At 40.4% G+C, this 21,015-nt stretch overlaps 1 protein-coding gene across 1 annotated transcript in view; it reads right to left on the minus strand.

Annotated features, from left to right (window-relative positions):
• The window catches only part of gpat2 (glycerol-3-phosphate acyltransferase 2, mitochondrial), a 44,823-nt gene extending 33,490 nt beyond the window's left edge, over positions 1-11,333 (minus strand). Inside the window, exon 1 of the mRNA XM_036526192.1 lies at positions 11,220-11,333. Within this exon, the coding sequence (XP_036382085.1) occupies positions 11,220-11,333 (114 nt within the window). The remainder of the gene's footprint in view (positions 1-11,219) is intronic.
• Between the last annotated feature and the right edge of the window lie 9,682 nt (positions 11,334-21,015).

The following is a 21,015-nucleotide window of genomic DNA, read 5'->3' on the forward strand; positions in this document are numbered from 1 at the left end:
ACAAATCTACGGATGCAAAAGTGTCTCACATGACGTAAGTTATATAAGAGCCATGGCTCAAAATTCCAAAGGAATATATTAAGTTTTACAAATCTAAACAATATCATACTGTTCAACTTTTTTTTTTCTGTTTGCTGCAACAGAGACAAGTGACTTCATTTTCATATGCCAGTTTTTATATCTGAAACAAACCTATGAGGAAATCCATTAATGTCTGTAAGAATCACTTACAGTAACGCTTGCTGAAATGTATCATTTGAGTAAAAATGTTGCTGTGCTCAACAGAGACCTATCACATTCATCAGTAAAACATAATGGGAGGTCTCTATACAGAAATCAGTAGGTGTGCTTGTGTGTGTGTGTGTGTGTGTGTGTGTGTGTCTGTGTAGTTAAAGTAAATGAGATGTATGTCTGTTTTCAGTACATTGTGCATGGCAGCATAAATCATGGCCAAAGTTAACAGTTTTCTGTGCTGGCCACACAGCTTGCTTAACGAGTCAATGTGGAGTCTATTAGTGGGTAATGGCCCCCAGTTAACTTCTTTCAGGTCCATCCCTCTGATTGGCCTGAGAGAGCAGCACTGCAAAGCAACTCGGCAACAAAGAGACAAATAAAATTCTTGGAACAGCTTAGACAGACTCAGAACACAACATTAACATCACATTAATGCAAACTGAAGAACACTCAGGACAGAACTGCAATGTACTCCACTCCGCACAGCTGAGAGACTGGCAGTGACACAATACTATTTCAGTACAGAGGGCAGCCTGGTAAGAAATCGAACACACTGACAACAATAGTGTCTGTAGTGATGTTAACAGCATTGTACAAAAAAAGAAAAAAAAAAAAAAAAAAAAAAAAAAAAGAAACACACTCAACTAGATCCTGCTTATGCATTTGTGCTGCTGTCTGTAAACTCACTCCAGTGAAATGAATGGGTTTTGTGGCATAAAATGCAAGGACTCCACTCCACAAATGCAGAGTCTCGCTGTATTAGAGATGGAAGGTAATGTGCTGTGTGATGTGAATAGCCCTTTGGTCTCCCAGACTTCAAACGCGGCTAAAAGCGTCCCCTTCTCCCCAGCCTGCTCATTTCCCCCTACTCCCCTCTCTCCTCTTCCCTCTCTGTCACTCGTTCTCTTTGTGTCCCTCTGAGAAGAGAGTGAGCAATTTTCCAAACAGACCATTTATTTCTTTCCTTGGTTACTCCACCTCCAGGATGCAATCCCTGTTTGATTTATTTCCTCATTTCTTTCGCATTAACAGGGCTCTTCTTGGGAATCATAATATAGAATAACTAGATAATAATAACAATAATGATCATGCTGATGATGGTAATAAAGAAGCAAAATGCAATTATCCAAGCTTATCAGACTACTGTAAGATTAAATGATTTTTTTCATAAATTAAATATAAAAATTGGCATTCAACAAAATTAAGTTGCTATCTGTGGAGCCAAACAATAATTTTTCCTATACGCTATTGTACGGTAACAGGCTAAATAAATCTTTAAAAATAAACGTTTGTGGAAAAAAGTGGCAACTTCTGTCAGAATTGATGCCTTGTCACTTTGATGTCTCAGCATTATTTCCACACAAAATTAATCCTGTATTTCAAGGAAAAGGCCTGAAATTTAATTACCAAGCATTTCCAGAATGGAAAAGAACATGATGAGGATTATGCTTTCAGCTTTTTATTAACATTCATTAATGCTGCTAGTGATGAATGCATTGCAAAAACATCAATGGCAATGCATAATCAACATCAAATCAACATCAAATAATTAAAGTTTTCATCGATTCTGTGCATACTCTTGGAGTGAATCTACATTTATCTCATGGTTCATCATCTCATCTCTTCCCTCAGGGTGCATTCCTCCTTCTCTTTCACACGCTGTCGTATCAACCATGTGATTAAAGAGGGGACTCAAGTGAAAACTGTACATCTGATAAGGTATCGGAGCTTTGGTATACCCAGGTAAACACACCGCAGGGTTAGGATTCCTTTACCATGTATAAAGAATGGTTCTAAACACAAATTTCCACGGGTGGCTGAAATAGGATTTCAAAGAAATCTGATGTCACAAAAACAGTGCTGCGTTGCGCATTTCCAGGTGAGAAGACCACCCCTTGAAGTGAGGGCACACCCTGTGTGTGGGTTTGTATACAAATAGGGCAGTTTGACACCACACCTTCTCACAGCCAGAAATGCAGGACCCTCAGCTGCTCTGACAGGGGCGTTTTCATGCCTTTCCACTGGAGCCCACAGCTTGCCATAAGCAGCTAAATTGCATCTCATTATTTAAGTGAGATTGCCCCTCGAAGCCACATTATGCATCACATATTTTTTATGATGCCACTTCTTTATAAGCCACCTTTACATGATTTTGTTCAAAACTTCAGCTGGGACAGGCACCCAAACATGGACATTGGCACAATTAATGTGTCCCTCTAACTTTCTACATGCATATTTAAAGCCAGTTGCAGTGCTACTCTGAAGCATCTGTCTGTCCTCTGCCTGGCCACAGCTCCACACAAAAATGACTGAATTTAAAAGCCGTTTATGACACATACTACTAAAACTAAATGCTTAAGATGCAGATATTAAAATGGCAAAAGAACTTCTCAACTACTATCAGGCAAAATTTAAAGAGGTTTTCTGAGTCGTACTGTTAAAAACACACAAACAAAAAAACACCTTTAAAATTCCACTGCAATTTCATCTTTAGCATATAGCTGTTGCTTGTCCTACTAATAATATAAAATGTATTATTTGTTATTAATATCTGTACTGTTTTTAACTACAATAAAATTCATTATTCACTATTAGCTGTTATTAATTATGGACAGATTTGTATCACACAGTCTCTCGACTTCCCACCATGCAGATGGAGACTGAAACAAAGCATGAGTGTGAAGGGCGGCTGCAATCGATCATTATTACCCAACTCCAGAGCACCTTCACAGTTCAGGCCCTGTAGAGTAATGTTTCCCCGACTAACTCCCACAGGCCAGCTGCTTATTTGCAACACCTACACCTCTCCTCCACAATACAGTATGGAGGAATTTCTCCACGAAGTAAGAATCCGCTCCTTTGCCAGAGCTCTGTGCTGCTCTGTGATTTATATTTTATGTGTAAGGCAGACCTGAGCTTGACTGCTTTGGGTGTAATTTGTCAGGGATACAATCCCCTCACGTACCACCATGGGCAGTACTTGATTTACATACTAACCACAGATGGATCTGCGGGGCACGGGCAACACTGGTCTTCGTGGTGCTGTGTTTGCAGTTCGCTGGCTCTGTATCTGTCATCACCTCCAAGGCTCTGCGTGAACACGGCCGCTTGGAGGGAGACAGCCGCTGATGCTGTGTCCCCTACCTCCCACTTGGAAGTGACCTAAGGTCTTCTGATGTAGCGCTCCCTCCCTGAATGAGTCCCCTCAAATGCAGTATTCTACATTCTCTCTCCTCCTTCTTAATTCCCCCGGTGACTCATTAGCCCGGTGAATACCACATACTGACAAAACTTCGGCAGTGACACCACCCATCCCCCCACAGCCTGTCAGGGCTGAGCTCACGAGGAAACTGGCTAAAAAGGACGCGTATCTAAGCTAACACCGGATGAGACGGGAGATTGTGCAGCACTGCTTAAAGCAGACTTCGCACAGGCCTGTGTTCTATTCAATTATGAAGGCATTCTGCAGCAGAGCCGGCCTTCTGCCAGTCAGTTTGTAGGCTCTGACTGAAGGGGTCTGACTCAACGGCCCACGGGGGAGCCGCCTCGAAGTCAGTGCGCTCTCTCCACAGCTCATTTCTGCCCGCGCGGTTCCAGAGCCATCCCTCAACAGAATCTCTCTTTGGAAGGTGCACAAAAAAACAGAGATCAATACCATAAAACTCCTGCTCGTGCCAATGCATCTGACAACACCCGAGACGCCTCACGCGTAGATTGATTCGGTTAATAATTTCACAGGACGTTCATCTGGATGGAAGCAGTGTTTTTTCCCCCCTTTACCCACTTCTCTTTTTCTCTCACTGCTTTGGGTTCGGTGTATAACACCCTGCTGTAAGTCATAAAGTAAACACATACCCCTTCTCCTCTCCAATACAGCAGAGCAGTTGTGTAGTGCATCTCTTTTTCGACAGCAACTGTTCTAACATGGCTGTGTTATCGCCTCAAAGGCCACTCTGAGATCTCACTGCAAGAGGGATCCTTGATGCAGGCTGCTGGCTGTGTGGTCAGAGAGGGCACTAATCTCTGTGAGAAAGGAAGTATTGTCTCACTGTCTGGATGGGTAGACCATGAACAGAAAGGAAGTGTTTTTTGTGGCGCAAACAACATAACGGGTGTGAGAGAAGACTCCATCTTCAGCATCTCTGCTTTAGTTCCATTTCATAGCAATACACTGACCTCATTCTTGAGTGATTGTTCTATGAAAGGGTAGTAAATAGCACATACTGACTCACAGCAGGTTCCAAAATGTGGTGGTGCAGCACCTGACCGAGTCAAGCGGGACTTCAAGCAAACTGTTTAACAGATATGAACTACAACTCAAACCATGTAAGAGATATGAACTAAAACATCTCCTTTTGTACACAATTCAGTTTGCATGAAGGCCTGCAGGTTTCATGATAGACCCCGCATCTAAATCCAAAACCTGGATACATTTTTAACAAAGGCTACTTTACCACAAACCAGATGCTGGGATGTTCACTGCAGTGTTACCCCATTCAGCCTAGTATATCATCTTGCCATTAGTCTGAATTAAAAACATTTATTTTAAAATAGTCAATTTTGTATATCTTCAGAACAGACAGATTAACATAGTACTTTCGGTTTATCTGGCCTAAAGCTCACTCTCTTGACAGAGACCTAAAGATTTATAAGGGATGTGATTCTACCCATTTGGACACAGCAAATTCTTTTTACACACCCCCTTCCCTTAACTCTGTCTTTGTTTTATTACTTTTGCCTTAAGCTGAGCAAGCTTTATTTTTCAAGCCTAGTTCTACTAGTTTTTTTCTAAATTATTTTATATATCTTGACAGGTAGCTTCTCTATGAACTCATAACTGATAATGTTGTTCCTTCACTTTGCTATAGTAAACTACATTAAATACGGTGCACTAAAACAGATAAACACAAGCTCAGTAATTAGTTAAGATGCACTGATCATACAAAGTCTGGACAAAAAACTGGTAGCAAAGAATTATAAATCAAGCAGCCATTCATTAGTCACCAAAAGGGCAAATGTCACATGCTGACAGGGCATGAAAAAAGTGTCAAAAGAAATGGAAATGCATCCACTGTGAAACTGGCTCCTTTCTTCTCAATATGCATACCTACTGGACTGTAAAGGAAGATAAAGCACGGTTTCCCTTACCATTTCCTGTCCAAAGACCCCCACCCCCTCCTGCCCAACAGAACTGAAAATATGATGTGGAAAAAACTGAAAAGCTGAAAAATATCACACACACACACACACGCACAATTTTTGCTAACTACCACTACTCAGACAGGTAGTGCTAAGTTCATCACATGCAGACAATGCCAGTTACAAGAGTGTCCTCATCAATGGTCCAAGATAAGCTTTCACTGTCCAAATTCATACTCCCTGTTATGAGCATAAATCAAAGCTCATAAGCTATAAAAATGATTTGCAACATCCTGACCATTTTAACACAGATATGAAATGTAAACCAAACCAAATCAAGACAATCCTTTTACAAAGCAAAGTATTACTGCTGTTAGGCTAAAGATAATAATATTTTTATCTGCACAATCAAAATAGTGGAGAGGTATAGGCTGCTTGACAAGTGGTAAAAAAGGTCATGATTTCTCCCCCTTTCTCTACCTTCCAGCCTCACACATTCTCACATTTTAATCAGAAAGAGTATGACTTTCCACAACCCTTTCCTCATTAATATGTCACTGTGCACAATCACAATGATACCCCAGCCAATGGTGGTTACTCTTGCTCAGAGCATGTATACTTCAGTTATGCTATAAATGTGCTTAGTTACAAATATGCACAGGTACCAACACATGTTAGAGTAAAAGAGAGTAAAAGACAAAAGACTGAAAGGGGATAACTGTAACATAGAGTCTGCCAAGATTCTGGTGGTTCAGAAATGGCAGGGTGGATTACCGTGCACTCCATTACTATAACTGACCCCAACAGACTGTGAAAGGTTTTAACAGGAAAACATATTGTTCTGCTTTATCTGTCTATCCCAGCAATTCATAGTACACAGAAAGAAATAAAACAGAGCAAAGAATGGTTGGACCAGTATTTGATCAATAGCACCCCAAATAAATTTCATTCTCAGTAGGTCTGCAGTGAAGCAAAGGTTGTGAACGCAATGTCCAGTCACTTGTTTGGATGAGCAAATTTGCTGTTCTTTTCAGTTGTTTATTGGCTGCTTTTGAGTTTGTTGAATAGCCAGGGGAAAGCAGTAAAGATTCTAGCTGACTGAATAGAGTTAGAACAAGAGAAGAGCAGGTGTGAGGAGATGGTAGGAACATTAAATCTTGATAAAAATCAATGGGGAGCTAGTCATAAATTTACACTACGCTCCCCCACTTCAGTGTAATGAATATCTTATACTGAAGTGTGAAATGGACTGAAAGGATGTAACATAAATGAATTAAATACAGATTAATTTCAGTAAAACACAACATAAGCTAACAGCAATATCTATTTTTTTACTGTTGGTTAGGACTTCAGAGTGATTTAAAAATATTAAATTATCGTAAATCACTACTCCCACTACTCCAGAATTAATTCTGAGACTATACATTGCTGTTATGCCCTAAGGTGACAGATACTGTTATAGACTCACACCAACAAAAACAATAAATATAGGTAATACCACAATGTGTACATCACATTACATTATTGTCATTTAGCAGATGCTCTTACCCAGAGCAACTTACATCGGTTAGTTTATTTTTTGTTTTTTAATGTACGTAATGTCATTCTTTATTTAGTTTTCAAGATAGCCTGGAAACCTATTGTTGGTCTTGTTTCCTGACGTTTTTCATTTCTTTGTTTTTTCTTTCATGTTTAATTTGCCTGATTTTGCTCAGATTGGAATGCCTCTTGGTCACAGTTTGTGGTGCTTTGATGTACTTTTGGTTGGCCAAGGTCTGCGGCCACTGCCTAGCATGCTCACCAATCACATTTTCATACAAGCAGCCCCTGTGACCTTGATGTGTGACTTTCTGTAACATGACTGGGCATGTTACAGCTTGAATTTAACTTTTGCCAAAGAATCACAGAACCATGAATCCACAGTTGCCCGGGTGACCAAGGCAAGCGTTTTTTTAAGCTTCGGGCGACCAAAACTCGACATCTGCTTACCCAGTGGGTTTGCCTTCTCCTTTCATCTTCCTCTCCCCAGCATCCAGCTCAATTAGTTGAAATTGAAACTGAAATTGTGGTTCAAGATGTCCAGTTCCACATTATTTGCTGTTGACAGTATTATCTAAGAATTTTAATAGCCTGTCTGCTGTCATCCTGCACTTCCATTCGCACCTGAACGCGCAAATGGTGCTGGAGAATTGACTTGTTGACGTTGGTCAGCCAATGTTATTTTGTCATGTCATACATTTAAAATTAGCTAAGTGTGCAAAAAATGTTAGCTGCTTGGCTAACATCACATGTTAGCATAAGGAAATTTTAGCCACGCGTGGAAGGTTCAATGTTGAAGATTTATTGTGGTGGCCCAAGAGTAATGGGTCACAGGGAAGGGAAGGGAAGCAGCAAATACATAGACATGATGCAGCCAAGGAAAAAAAAAAAACAGGAGAACAAGATGTGGATGTTTTTGATGATGTGGATACAAACTGATAAACATGTTTTTAATGAAATGAGGCTAAAAATGAAACCTCAAGACAGCAGCAATGTATAATTGTTCTGTGTAGACAGATACACCTTTGAGACATTTTCAAGAAGCTCTTGAGCAGGCAGGTAGAAAATTAAACTGATGTTTATGAAAACGTACAGGCATACATATTTGCAATGAATTGCAATATTTGCTTCATATTCTAAGTCGTACTCAGGGCTCCAGACTGTGACCATGTAGTTGCATTTTGCAACCATTTTTGGAGACAGTGCGATTAAATATATATAACTAGGTGCACCAGTGCGACTTGCAAATATGCCCCCTATTTGTTTTGGTTTTTTTTCTGGAAAAGTTAGTCTGGAGCCCTGTGTACTCCTTTCTTATTATCCTCATACTACTCATCTCTTTGTAGAAACACTTACAAGAGCAAATAATTCCAAGTTACTGAAGTAATTTACAAAAAGCCGGACAACCAAAGAGGGAACCTGGGCAAACAGATTTTGCATATCAGTTGCCCAGTGGACAATCGCATGAATTCAAGATTCGTCCACTCCTGCAGATAAATGCAAGATAAGGACAAAACAAAAAAGACATCACGTCCCTTTCACAACAGGGCAAAAAAAGATATATATATAAAATATAAGATACATATATATAAATATATAATATATATATATATCTGTCAGAACTGTTAGTCAAAAAGGCAAGGACACAAATAAACATTGAGAACACAGACTCATGTTCATGAATTGCCTATTCATATTAAACCCCCTGATAGATGAGATTTGTCTCCTTAATGGCTATTTCTTGCTTATGTTTGTCTCATAAGTGTTACAGGCTTGTGACTGTCGGCTCCAGCGTAGGCCTGTAGTGAACTCTGTGCTGGGGAAAGCTGGGCAGTCATTATGGGAACTGGCTCAGTACAGCGTGTACCTGCCACTCACTCCTCTCCTGACAAACAGTGCTAATTGTTCTGTACCTAATACAGCTCCTCCTCTGAGATATGAAATACTTTACTTTTGTAAGTAAGAGGAAAAAAATGCATTATATTAAAACTATGAATTTATTTATGTGTGTGGAGTATAAATGTACTGTGTGTGTGTGTATTTATGCAGGCGTATAATTGTCATATGTCTATAATTACCGACAGAAAAACAGAAATTTCTGCAGCTGAGTGAGACACACACAGGCACATAAACCCACCAGCACATACACAGCCTGCAGAAATCACCATGCACACAGTCCATTCAAACCGTCCCACTTCAGGCAGTGCCATGGAGACCATATTGGCAGTAGGCCTCTTTCTGTGCCTGCAGGAATGAATGGATATGACCTTTTTCCCAATGTAATCCTTATCAATCACAACCAGGGGTAAGCCAAACAACTGATGAATTGGGGCAATTAGCATAACAATCAAACAGCAATTACTTTTCCATTTGTGGAGAGCATCGAAGTTCACAAATATTGCAATTGTTACATTACTCAAAGCTGAGGGTTTGTAATAGCACAAAGGGCACAAACGTTCTGGCCACCTGCACCTTAAGCTTTTTAGAATGCAGTTGAATCTAGGTATTGAAATAATGTCAGTGATATGAATTTTAAAAAAGTCCGGCTACACTGCACACTGACATTGTAAGAATGGACAATGATGAAGAATGATAATGGCAGAATTCTTCTCTCTGCATAAATTCACTACTAGCTTCAGATTTTCCGTTACACTAAACACCGCTGTGTGAGGAGTGCACCTATGACTGGTCTTGGAGACATCTGTTAAGGGAAGTCATATCCCATGCTTTTCCAATTACCTCTCTGCTGGCCAACTACTGCTCTACCTCTGTTAAGTCACTACTGACATTAAGCAGTAGAGGCGCAATGGATCACAAAACTCACGGTTCGGATTGTATCATGGTTTTTGAGTCACGGATTGGATCAGTTTTCGGATCAGCAAAAAAAAAAAGGGAGAAAAATATAACTTTGCTTTCCATCTATTACTTAAAGAACTTACAGAACACTTAAAGCAAGTAACTTCTGCCCATGGTCTTAAATGAAAACAGCATTCAAGATGTCCAATGTTTAAATAAAATCTTAAAATAAAATATTCAATACTCAATTGTTAAATTAAAGTGCAATATGAGTGCTTGTTCTGCTGTTCTTCAGCTGTGTCCGAAATCACTCCTTGTTCACTATATAGTGCATACATTTTACACTTGATCATTGGACTTAACTGCCAGCTAGCTAGCTAACGCTAGTTTCAACTAATTTGAACAGATGAAGCTGGTTACTTGTTCTTTCATTAAGTTAGCTAGTGATAGTTAGACAGGTAGTGGTATTATCTAGCTAGCAGGTTAATGTCAGTTGCAACTAGCTAGTCACTTAGCTAGCTAGCTGGCACAGTTAGACACAAAGATGTTCATACAAATGTTCGAATAAACTTGCAAACATCAAACTATATCTAGAAAATTACTAATTTATTGTATGACTGTGAACAGTGAGTGAATGAACGAGTGAGCGATTTCGGACGCAGCCTTCATCTTCACAGCACTTCTGCTAAGTAAGGTTGCTGGTTTTTAAAATAGCGCTTGTATCTTTTCACTGCAACTCTGCATCGAGATTTAGGGAATTATTACTTTAAAAAGTAACAGCGGCAGTTTATTTCACAATATTATGGTTAAAGTTTGCAAATAATCCGCGGTTCACATGCATGCCAAACCGTAGGGGAGGGATCTGTACGGATCACGGATCAACTACGGTCCGTTACACCACTATTAAGCAGACATGCCACTGTAAGCACATAACGGATCTGACTGTGACAGGTCTCCTGCCCATGTAAGGATTGATTGCCTTGGCCTCAACCTGCCCTATTACAACCTCCTCAGCAGGGGAATCAATAGACATCTGCCTAAACCTGCCTCTGCCCTGCCCTTTCAGATTATAACAGAACAGCTCATTTAAATTTCCCCTCTGCGCTCCAACCTTCTGACCAGAGCCATTGGGAACTGGTAAGAGCTAGAAGGGCTATGTTGAGGAATGTCAGAGGATGAACTGCTCCAACAGCTTGGTGATCAAACAGACGCTGGTCTACCCAAAGCCTTGCAACTGGGTGAGGACCAAGGCTGGCCCAGCTCACAGATGGCAGGAGCTATGCCAGTGGCCTGATAACTATGCACAGAAGGGAGGGTGATAGCGAGGCAGCTATCTCTGGAACAATGCCTCAGGCGTGGGGGGGTGGGGGGGAGAGAGAGACTGAGTGAAACACATTCACCCCATTCATCAGGGAAAATGAGCAGAAAGACGACTCTGCATCATCTGTTCAGAGTGTCTCCTCGGAGGGGCATCAGAGACACAGCCAGTGGATGGGCAGGTAGGAGCTTACCTTCCCATCCTGCTGCCCTTCTCCCTCACTCATGCCCTGGTAAGACCACTCCTGCTCTGCCTCCACCATGGCCTCGGCCTGCTGTTGATCCACCTCTTTCTCCAGCTGTGCCATCACAAGATGCCACAGCCAAAGCATGGTGTGCTTATCCAGTCCCTGAGCTGCTCTCCCCTCTTGGATTTGTACCTCTGCCCCTCTTGGAGTATCACCTCCATGCGTTCAATCAACAATAAAAAAAAATCACTATAGACTACATTTCACTAAATACATCAGCCTTTACAAAGGAGTGGCCGCAGCATACTTCACAGAACTCACTGCAGAAGAACAATGCAAAAATTAGCTGCGAGCTTATCAGACCATCTGCCCATATAAGGACTGAGTGCCTAGGGCTCAAGCAGCTTGTAAGCAGACCTTGTCCAAACCTGTTTCTGCCCTGTGAGGATGCCTTTCGTTCATTATTGTTCTTAGTTTTTTCTACACTTTAGAATTTTCATTGAAAACAAATTTCGGATTGTCTCCCTGTGCCCCGGCTTCTTCATCAATACCTTTTCTCTGAGCTATATTTAACCCCATAAGCAAGCTAGACAGCGTTGAATGAAGGAACAACTTCCACACAAGAAAATATTGTCATAAAATGTCGTAATGGCCATGGTGTAGTGTGACACTGTGAGAAGAAACTGGTGATGATTTCCAAAAATAGTCTTAAAATGCAAGTCATGCTTCCAGTCTTTAGTGCTGAGTTAACTGTAGCTCGCTGAGAATGAGCTCTTCATCATCTCAGTTATATTACACTCTGGGGCAAGCAGCTAATTAAAATTCAAACGCACCTAGCCTGTCAAAAACACCTGCTAGGTTTAATTTTATACTATTATTAATTCTATTACTCCTGCCTGAAAACTTTCCTTAACCGACAACGATGATTGCTATCACCATTTGACAATCATCAGACTGTCTGAAAGATAGATAACCCTTTTGTATTAGCATTCTACACTCAAGTATACCTGAACAGTAAGAACTGACAACTGAACTGACAAATGTACATCCAAATTGGACAATATTGTCTGACTGCTGACTGACCAGGGTGAGCGTGACTCTCTTCCTTAAAGAACTGCAGCACTTTTTTGTGCAATTTTGTCAATCACTGCTACTTTTTAAAAGCAGCAATAAGCTAACCTCCAATATAAAATGCATTCTACCCACCAGTAGCATCTTATAGTGCTCAGACGTAGTTAAAGGCAGATACATCCCTGTATCACCCATTTAATACTTTGCAAGTGCAGCTGCTTAAATCTCAATAGTGGAACTGCACTTGAATCCTTCCTTCATGTCTGGGAAAGCAGTAAAACTCGCAGTCACAAGGAGTTCTGTCTGTGGGGGCTAATCGTTTTCTGCAAATCAGATGGACTTAACCTGCTGAATGAAAATTCCTGGAATTGACTGAGATAAGAGAAGAAAATGTGTCTCAAAGATGCCTGTCTGTGCCTGTGAAGTGCTAGCAGGGTGGGGAGTGCACAGCAATCATCAGTGATGGCTGGCCTCCTCTCCCTGAATTACTGATGTGGTGCAGTGAATTAATCCCAGCGCAGTAAAACAGCAGACAGAATCTCTGCTAATAATGGGAACTCCAGGCCTGCTCAGTGCCCCATGTGTTAGACTGTGCAGAGACCACCTGGAGTCGTGCTGGGCTCCTGCAGACTCCAGTTGCTGGTTGCTGCACCATACTATCCTGGTGCATTTGTGTGGAATGAGCTGCATTAACACAGTGTGGCCCTCACACTCCTTAACATCTTTGTCTGCTCAGATGATCATTTGTACAATACAACCAACAAACCAAATGAACCAATAAGGCTGTGGCAACACATCGCACAACATCAAATCAATAAATTAATAACAACAATAAAATGTACTCACCAATATTTTTCATCTTGTGAATTCTTCTTACAATAGTCACCCACGTTCCTTTTTTATTCATCACAATGCACACAATTGAATTGCAAATTTCATTGATCCTGGAACCTCTGAAGTGGCGGCTCGTGAGCTTGAGCGTGGCATGGGTGAAATCCTACCATTAAATTTATTATTGCTTTCAAACCATTATTGTTTGTTTTGCTTGGTGTTCATGGAATTAATGAGTTAAGCAATGTGATTTTCCTTTAATTGCATCTTGTGGAAGTCTTTATATCACTAAATAGTGCAGCATCTGCACATACTCATAGACTATTAGAAATGCCTGCAGCCACAGTGTACTGATGATGATTTCATATACACAGATTCAGCAGTTTAAATGCTCAAAACCTATAATAACTGTTAGTTTGGTTCTCCTAATGATTGCACTGCTTTTAATACAACAAACTCCCTTTTTGTTTTGAGTTTTTAAACTCAAATAACATGGAAAAAAAATTACCTCATGATATAGAGCACCAGTGGGTGTTGTTTATTAAGACAATTGTCAGGCTTGTTAATCAAGGAACATAACATAAAATGGGGTGAGCCAAGAGTTCTGACTCCGCTGCATCAAGCTCCCCAGCTACCAGCTGTAAAACAGGGCAGACTGCTAACAAACCAAGGTCTTGTCTAAAACCAAAGACTGCAGACAGACTTCAGTTCCTGAGAAAAAATAGCCCTGCGTAAGTCTTCCTTTGAAGTTAACACTGGATATTGCTAACTAGTCTCCTTTGTACAAGTCTCATTTTCACCATTGCGTTTTTCTTTTTCCACAAGATCACAGAATACGACTGCAACTGATTTCCCTTAAAACAGTACTTGAGTTTGTTTATCATGAATTCCGTTTGATTTTTTTCAAACATCAAAACACATAAGCCTGCCATTCAATTTATGAGACTTGAAAAAAGTTATTTTCTCCTAAGTTCACTAGACACACAATGACGGCTTCCAAAATGCACCCGAGGATGTCACAATTAGAGGTCCATATAACGCTGGATACCAAATGTCTTAAAAATAATATGGAATGAGTAATTTCACTACCAAAAATCTTCAACGTCATGTGGCACAACAGCTCACGCAAACACCTGCACGTTTTCGGTAAACAGGCTTTATCTATATACAATTACAAAAAAATAGCCATCTTCTGTCAACATGAGATGTTGACAACACAATGTGATCAACCCAGCCATATTAAACCACAACACAGGTGTGGTGGAGGTGAATTCTCAGCAACATCTTATCGTACAGGAAACCAGCCCTTTTCCAATCCACTGCTGACACAAACACTTCAACAGAGTAAAGCTCATTATCTAATTCTCATAATTGCAACAATGAAAACAAACTTCAAAGACTTTTCTGAAGCTATTTTTTTCTGAAGTATTAGAAAAATATATATCTGCACAAACTCCTAAGTGGTTCAGTTCATAGAGCTGCTCTTGTTCTAAGTACAGCCCAAGGCACTGCAAGTTTGAGCCTGAGCTGTGTCATGCCAACAATGACCAGGGTCCACAGAGTCCAACATACACGTCTCACTGGGGTACTGATGGTTATGTCAACCAGCATCCCCTCATCATACTATTCATCAGCTCACTCTTTATGCCCTTTGAGTTAATCAGATGATAGCAGTGAGAGATGTGCCTATTCTCCAATTACTGTGGAGCACTGTGGGACTTGTAGTGTAAATGATAAGCCAGCATGCAAACGTATGGGAGGTGTGGAAGAAGAATGTGAGTGTGAATGCTGATGATTCATGAAGAACGTAAATGATGACCTTTGCTCTATCTCTTGAAGCTGCATGTAGCCTGTTGCTGACCTGAGAACTATTTTGTGTAACTGAATGTACTGCTGATATTAGCAAGGTGCCTCCCAGCTGGGAAGATAGCTAACCACGTATGCTAGCATTATCTAGGTCTCTCTGTCCAGTAACAAGGACTCCTGCGATCCAGACCCAGTTTTGAGCAGTTCTATAGAACCAAAACAGGAAGATAAGAAGGAAGTCACATTGTGTATGTGTGTGTCATAAATTGCGTAGTAAATCACGTATGCACCTGAAGGAAACCCCTATATAAGAGAATGTATCTAACAATATATCAGAGTTGACTATATCACCTGTCTAGCATGCATGTGCTGATTCTCCCCGCGGGCAGGAGAATAAAGCTTTGCTCCTCTGAATCAGAACAACTGCTCCGCCTGAATTATTTCTTCAGCAGGATGATTGCATTTGTTGTTCTTTAGTGCTCTTGCACAAGCATAGAGGACACTGAGGTGAGCAGAACGCAATACACAACTGACTGTTTCAAAGTTAGAGTTAAAAAGAGTTTAAAAGGCATAAATATATATATATTTTTATAAGTACACACATCAGTGAGCTGGAAAATCCAGTCCCTCCTCCACACCATGTCCTGCTCGCTTGCGCGCTCGCTCTCTCTCTCTCTCTCTCCCTCTCTCTCTCCCTCACTCTCACACTCTCCCACACACAGACACACACACACACACACACACACACAAACACACACACATTTGATTAAATGGGCTATTGGGCTGAGGGTAGCTCACCAACCCAGGTCCTGACAGAGGCAGCTAACCAATGACCATTCAGTTCTTTTTTGCCACTTATTAAAAATCACATCTTATTCAGCCATACTTCATTTTGACAACTATGAAAAATCATACAAGGGCAATCATCATGGCTGCAGCTTTACTTATGGATCTTTTAGTTTACACTTAGAACCAAGCACCTGCTTTTGGACCAGACAAAGTAAATGTTCAGCAGGCCATACTGTTTTGGATGGAGGGGACACAAGCTCAGCGACATGGCATATAGCTTTTGGCAAGGCTGAATGTATGTTTGAGTATTTGTGGGATTTCTTGTATGCAGAGACAGCTTCCGTTCCATCACTGCATACTGGCAATTCAGAGCGAAGCCGGGCTTTTTATCTGTGCTGTGCACGCTCTGGGAATCTGTCCCAGTAACCAATTTAACAAAAGTTAATCAGGTCTAATCACTTTGCCTCATCACAAAATTAACCAATATAAATAAACAGGACATTCTGAACTTTCAGAAATGGTTTGAATATTCAGTCTGAGCGCTTGAGTCACTCATCTCCAATACATATAGATACAGACATACATACACAAAGAGTAAGCCATTATTAAAACCAACTCTGTCCTAAACTGACTCCTATCACTGATCTACCTGACTGCAATTAGTTTTAAAAAGTATCTGAAATGGTGTACAGTGAGTGTTCATATTTGCATAAAAGTGATGCCATATTCTGTTTCAGGTTGCTAATTCTGTGTGGTAAAATGTGTTAATTCATCCCCTGAGTTAGTTGCTGTTTGCCTTGATGAAAGGACATACAAACCAAGGCAACATACAAAAAAACCACTTCCCTATCGCAATCACTGTTGGCTGTTGACATGGCACGTCGTCTTCTGCTTTTATTTATGTATGGAGTAAGACCAAATTGGACAGATGAGACAGGGTTCTCACGTCACTCCTCTAAAAGGAAATTCAATCTTAGTTTTTACTCTTTGTATAAAAATTCACAGGGAGTTATGTCTATGCAGGCATAGTACAGGTTTACAGAAAAAAAAAAACACATGCATGCTCATCCTACAGCTGAAGCATTCATCAACAAACAAAAAGGTCTGTTTGTTCTTTCCACAAATTTAATGGGAAGAATAAATACTCAATAAAGTGTATAGCATTATTGAGTACACCCTTACCCTGATCCCATTAGCTCCCACATTCACTAAACAATGCAAAGCACAGCACGACTATTGTGTTTTCTGCTCCACTCAGAATAAATAAAATATGCGGCTTTATCTTCTTTAAACTGAGGTCAAACTCTGATAAATGCATCAAAAGCAGAACAGATCTACTCAGCCACATAGAGCTTTAGATCAAAGTTTCACACAGGTTTAGGTGTTGGGTGTGGGTTAATGCTATATAACAATAAAATCCCACCCACCATTCACTTTGGTCTGTATGATTCAGATCACATTTAATCTCTAGGGGGGACAAACCGTGCTGTATTCATATTTAGCAAAACAACCATTTAATCTGAGTCCCACACTGTAAATGGAAAGATGCTGGAGAGACCTGCTCTGGGAAAGCTGGGAGTCACGTACCGGGGAAGGACAGAACTATATTCTAACCATTTCCTCGTAAAAAATAAAAGATAATTCTGCAAAGGCTAGTAGCTGTCTATAGGATATTCCTACTAGAACTTCACTGTCTGAATGCAAGTCTATTGAATGGTTGCTAAACTGTCCGGGTTGCATTCCAAAACAGGAGTGCCAGATAATCACAACTAGATAACATTGGAATTAATGCAAAGTGTGACTTAAACGGGCAATCAAGCTGAACACTGAAGTGACGACAATACCATATGCTAGAATTTACTATGATGAATCAGCTGGAGAAATTAGCCAGCAATAACCTTGGTACAGCATCAGAAGATGGATATCACACTAAACAACTGGCTTTTGCAAGGATGTTTTTAAGTGGGTTCTAATATTTTAGCAAGAACACACATACCTATAACGTAGTGCTCAGAGGGTATTCACCTGTAAAATTTTCTGCATTTATGTGCTACATTAAATTAATGTAATGTGGTGTTCAGTTCCAGAGGTAATTAAAACTTTCAGCCAAACTATAAAAACTTTGATTCAGAACATTTATTTGAGAAGTGTAAGTGTTATTGCCAATAAAACAGTACACGTAATACTGGGCATAATGATATAATCCATTTTACTGGTGCTGTAAAACTCTCCAGAAGCCCAAAAATATTTGTTATCTATGAGTGTGTGGACAGGTAATTTTAGCTTTTCAGGGCCTAAGCAACAGAAAGGGGGAGGGATAAAGGATTTATGCACAACTGTTTTGGACTGAGGAGTGTTCAGCTCAATACATGTACAATAACTGACTGATGGATTTTTTTTTTTTTTGGGGGGGGGCGTGGTTTCAAATATAGATCGAATTGTGGAGGAAAGGTCAAAAGAAGGGAGAGAGGGGCACATAGACTTGGAAAAGCAATATCTAGAGAAAGCAAGCTTTGCTAAGCAAAGCAGATAGAAAAACAAAATCAAGAGCCGGTCCTGGACAGTATGAAAAGAATTATTGTTTCAACCATACTACTCAAAGGATGTGATACAAGCAGCAACCCGAGTTTAAAATGTATGGCTCCTTAGCTGACTACTCTAAAACAACAGCCTTCAGATTCCAATGTTAAGATCTGTAATCAGCAGATTAGTGCGTGGGTGTGCATGCGTGCGTACATGTGTGTGTGTGTGTGTGTATGTGTGTGTGTGCGTGCATGTGTGTAAATGTATGTGGAAAGGTTGAGGGCAAATTCAGGATCTCATTAGCACAGTCCACACTGTGTCTGCCTTGGCAACGACAAGTCCACTGGGTCAACCTGTGGGTCCTCGCGCTGCCTGACACTGGCGTCAGCTCCGACAGCGGCCGTACGCGTCTCCATCGAGCCACCGGTGTTAAAGAGCAGCTATGCATTATAAAGCAGGGCTGGGCAGCCCGGGCCAAGACTGCGGCATTGCTGAAATGTCACAGGGCCGCACTGATGAAAGAGAGGTGCTGGGATATGCTCTGCCCTGAGGGGAGGACGCGATTCAGCTCAGCGCTCTGCACCTCACGGACAGAAGCAAAGGTAATAAAGAGACCTGCAGTTTAAATGTGGCTCAAAGGGCAGAAGTGCAGATCTGCGCAGACAATACGAGTGGAGACGACTGGTCTTAATTTGAAGCAACTGTTTTCGAGTATTCATTTGTCTCGGAAGCAATTAAAGCATGTGCATTAAGTAAGGCATGCTGCAAAATGTATTTGTGTTATTCTGCTGAACTAATGCAAGCAATGTAATTAAGAAAATAAGGCGAGCATCAACCTTCTCTTAATTAAAACATGGCCTGGGCTGCCCTTCTGTTTACAGTTTCAATACTCTAGTAGCTGACATGCAAAGTGCATTAGTATTCCAGTTATAAAGAAACTAAGCTTGTTGTTGTTCTTCACTGACAACCATAAAGTGAAAGGAATTTATACAGGGGTGATACAATGGCAATTCCATGCCATTAGTAATTCTGGCATTAATTAGAAATGAGAAGATGTATCAAATAACAATATCTGCATTTGGTTTATTTGAAAGAAAAGAAAAACCTAAGTCAATCCAGCTGAGACGATGCAATGACAGATACTTTCACACTTTTTATCAGGAAAAATAAATGAATAAAATTAATAAAATGAATACGTATTTTCTGTTTAAGAAAGGCAAGCATGGTCACATATGGAAAATGCACACAAACCTCAGAGGGCTGTCTATTGCAGAAATTGGAAAGAAATGAAGAACAATGGCTGCAGCTCAAAAGAGAACAGCTCAAAGCTTCAAATTGACTGAGAAATGAACCCCAGCAGAATAATTACTCTGTGAAATATACACTTAACCAGATCTCCAAATCTCAAGCGATCCACCGCCTCCCTGCAGGTCTGAGCTGTATAATAATTGCTCCTGTTGTCCCGTGCCACTCAGTACACACCAAGAGTAATTCCATAATACTCAATCCACAAATAGACATCTGGAGACTTGACAGGCAATGACTAGCCAATCAGAGCTCAAGAAATTTGCACTAGGGCACTAGCCATTATTTTAAAATAAACAAAGCAATTTAAACCGTTCATGAATCAATGAACAAAGCTGAAGCAGCCTAAAAGGTAAAAAAAAAAAAAAAAAAGTGAATAGAGGATTTATGACCTGGGTTCACAACTGTACTGCAAAAGAAAAGTAAACAAATTCATGCATCCCAAAAGTAAAAAAGAAAACGGTTAAAAGAAAAAAGCAGTGTTGAAGCAATTCCTACTGACAAATCCAACCAGCTTGCAATACATCTGGTGAGCATAAAGGTTTCAATTATGATATCTGTGTCATGAATGAATGAAGACAAGGACTCATGTGAGTCTTGCAGTTGTGACAGTAAGAAACTGACAAGCTGGAGGCCTCACTGATTGTGCACAAAATGTCATCCTTTTCTTCATTGTTAGTTATATTCAGCAAGTTGCAGAACCTACCATTATACAAAGACAAAGGGCAATGATTTAATATATTCAAAAATGTAGGGTAACATTCCCACTGCATGCTAAATAAGAGTTAATACATCATCTGGACACTAATGTTTTAGATACTGGGAAAGGACTCAGCGGACACAAGTGGGCGGAGCACTCCATCCGTCTCCGTGTCCCTCTCTGTAATGGAACTGTGTTACGGCAATAAAACAGAGTTACTCATATTAGATTTGAGTGATCTAATGCCTAACCCAACCCAGGCCATTTAACCCACAGAGGGTGTATGTTACTGTACACTATAAATTAATGCATGTCTTGGCAGCAGGCTTGTCAGTTGCTAAATTGCAATGCAGTGTAATGTACACGCTGTAACAGCCCAAATATACCATGGCCCTGAAGTGGCAACCCCACATTTCAACTAAGAAAATTTTTTAAAATGACAAAAAAATGAATTTCATATAAACAAAACACCAACTTCAGCAATCAGTGTGGAAAAATTAACATACTCATAGTAGGTGTCACTAATCCAGAGTGCATCCTTATCATCTGTGAAAAGCAAGTCCTGTGACATTTGTTTAAAAAACCTTACATTGCAGTGTTGTCTCACATTGCATTCAGTAACATAGTTTACATTACAATGTAATGTAATGTAATGTAATGCAACATATTTTCAGTCAAACCGTTTTACCACCATGACAGCTGTCTGATTCCTCTATTTATTTAACTACTGTAATCTTTCATACTGCTCAGGTCTGCTGTCAGTCCCCAGCATCCACA

Source organism: Megalops cyprinoides, chromosome 4, assembly GCF_013368585.1.
Source record: "Megalops cyprinoides isolate fMegCyp1 chromosome 4, fMegCyp1.pri, whole genome shotgun sequence".
NCBI classification, from domain to species: Eukaryota; Metazoa; Chordata; class Actinopteri; order Elopiformes; family Megalopidae; genus Megalops; species Megalops cyprinoides.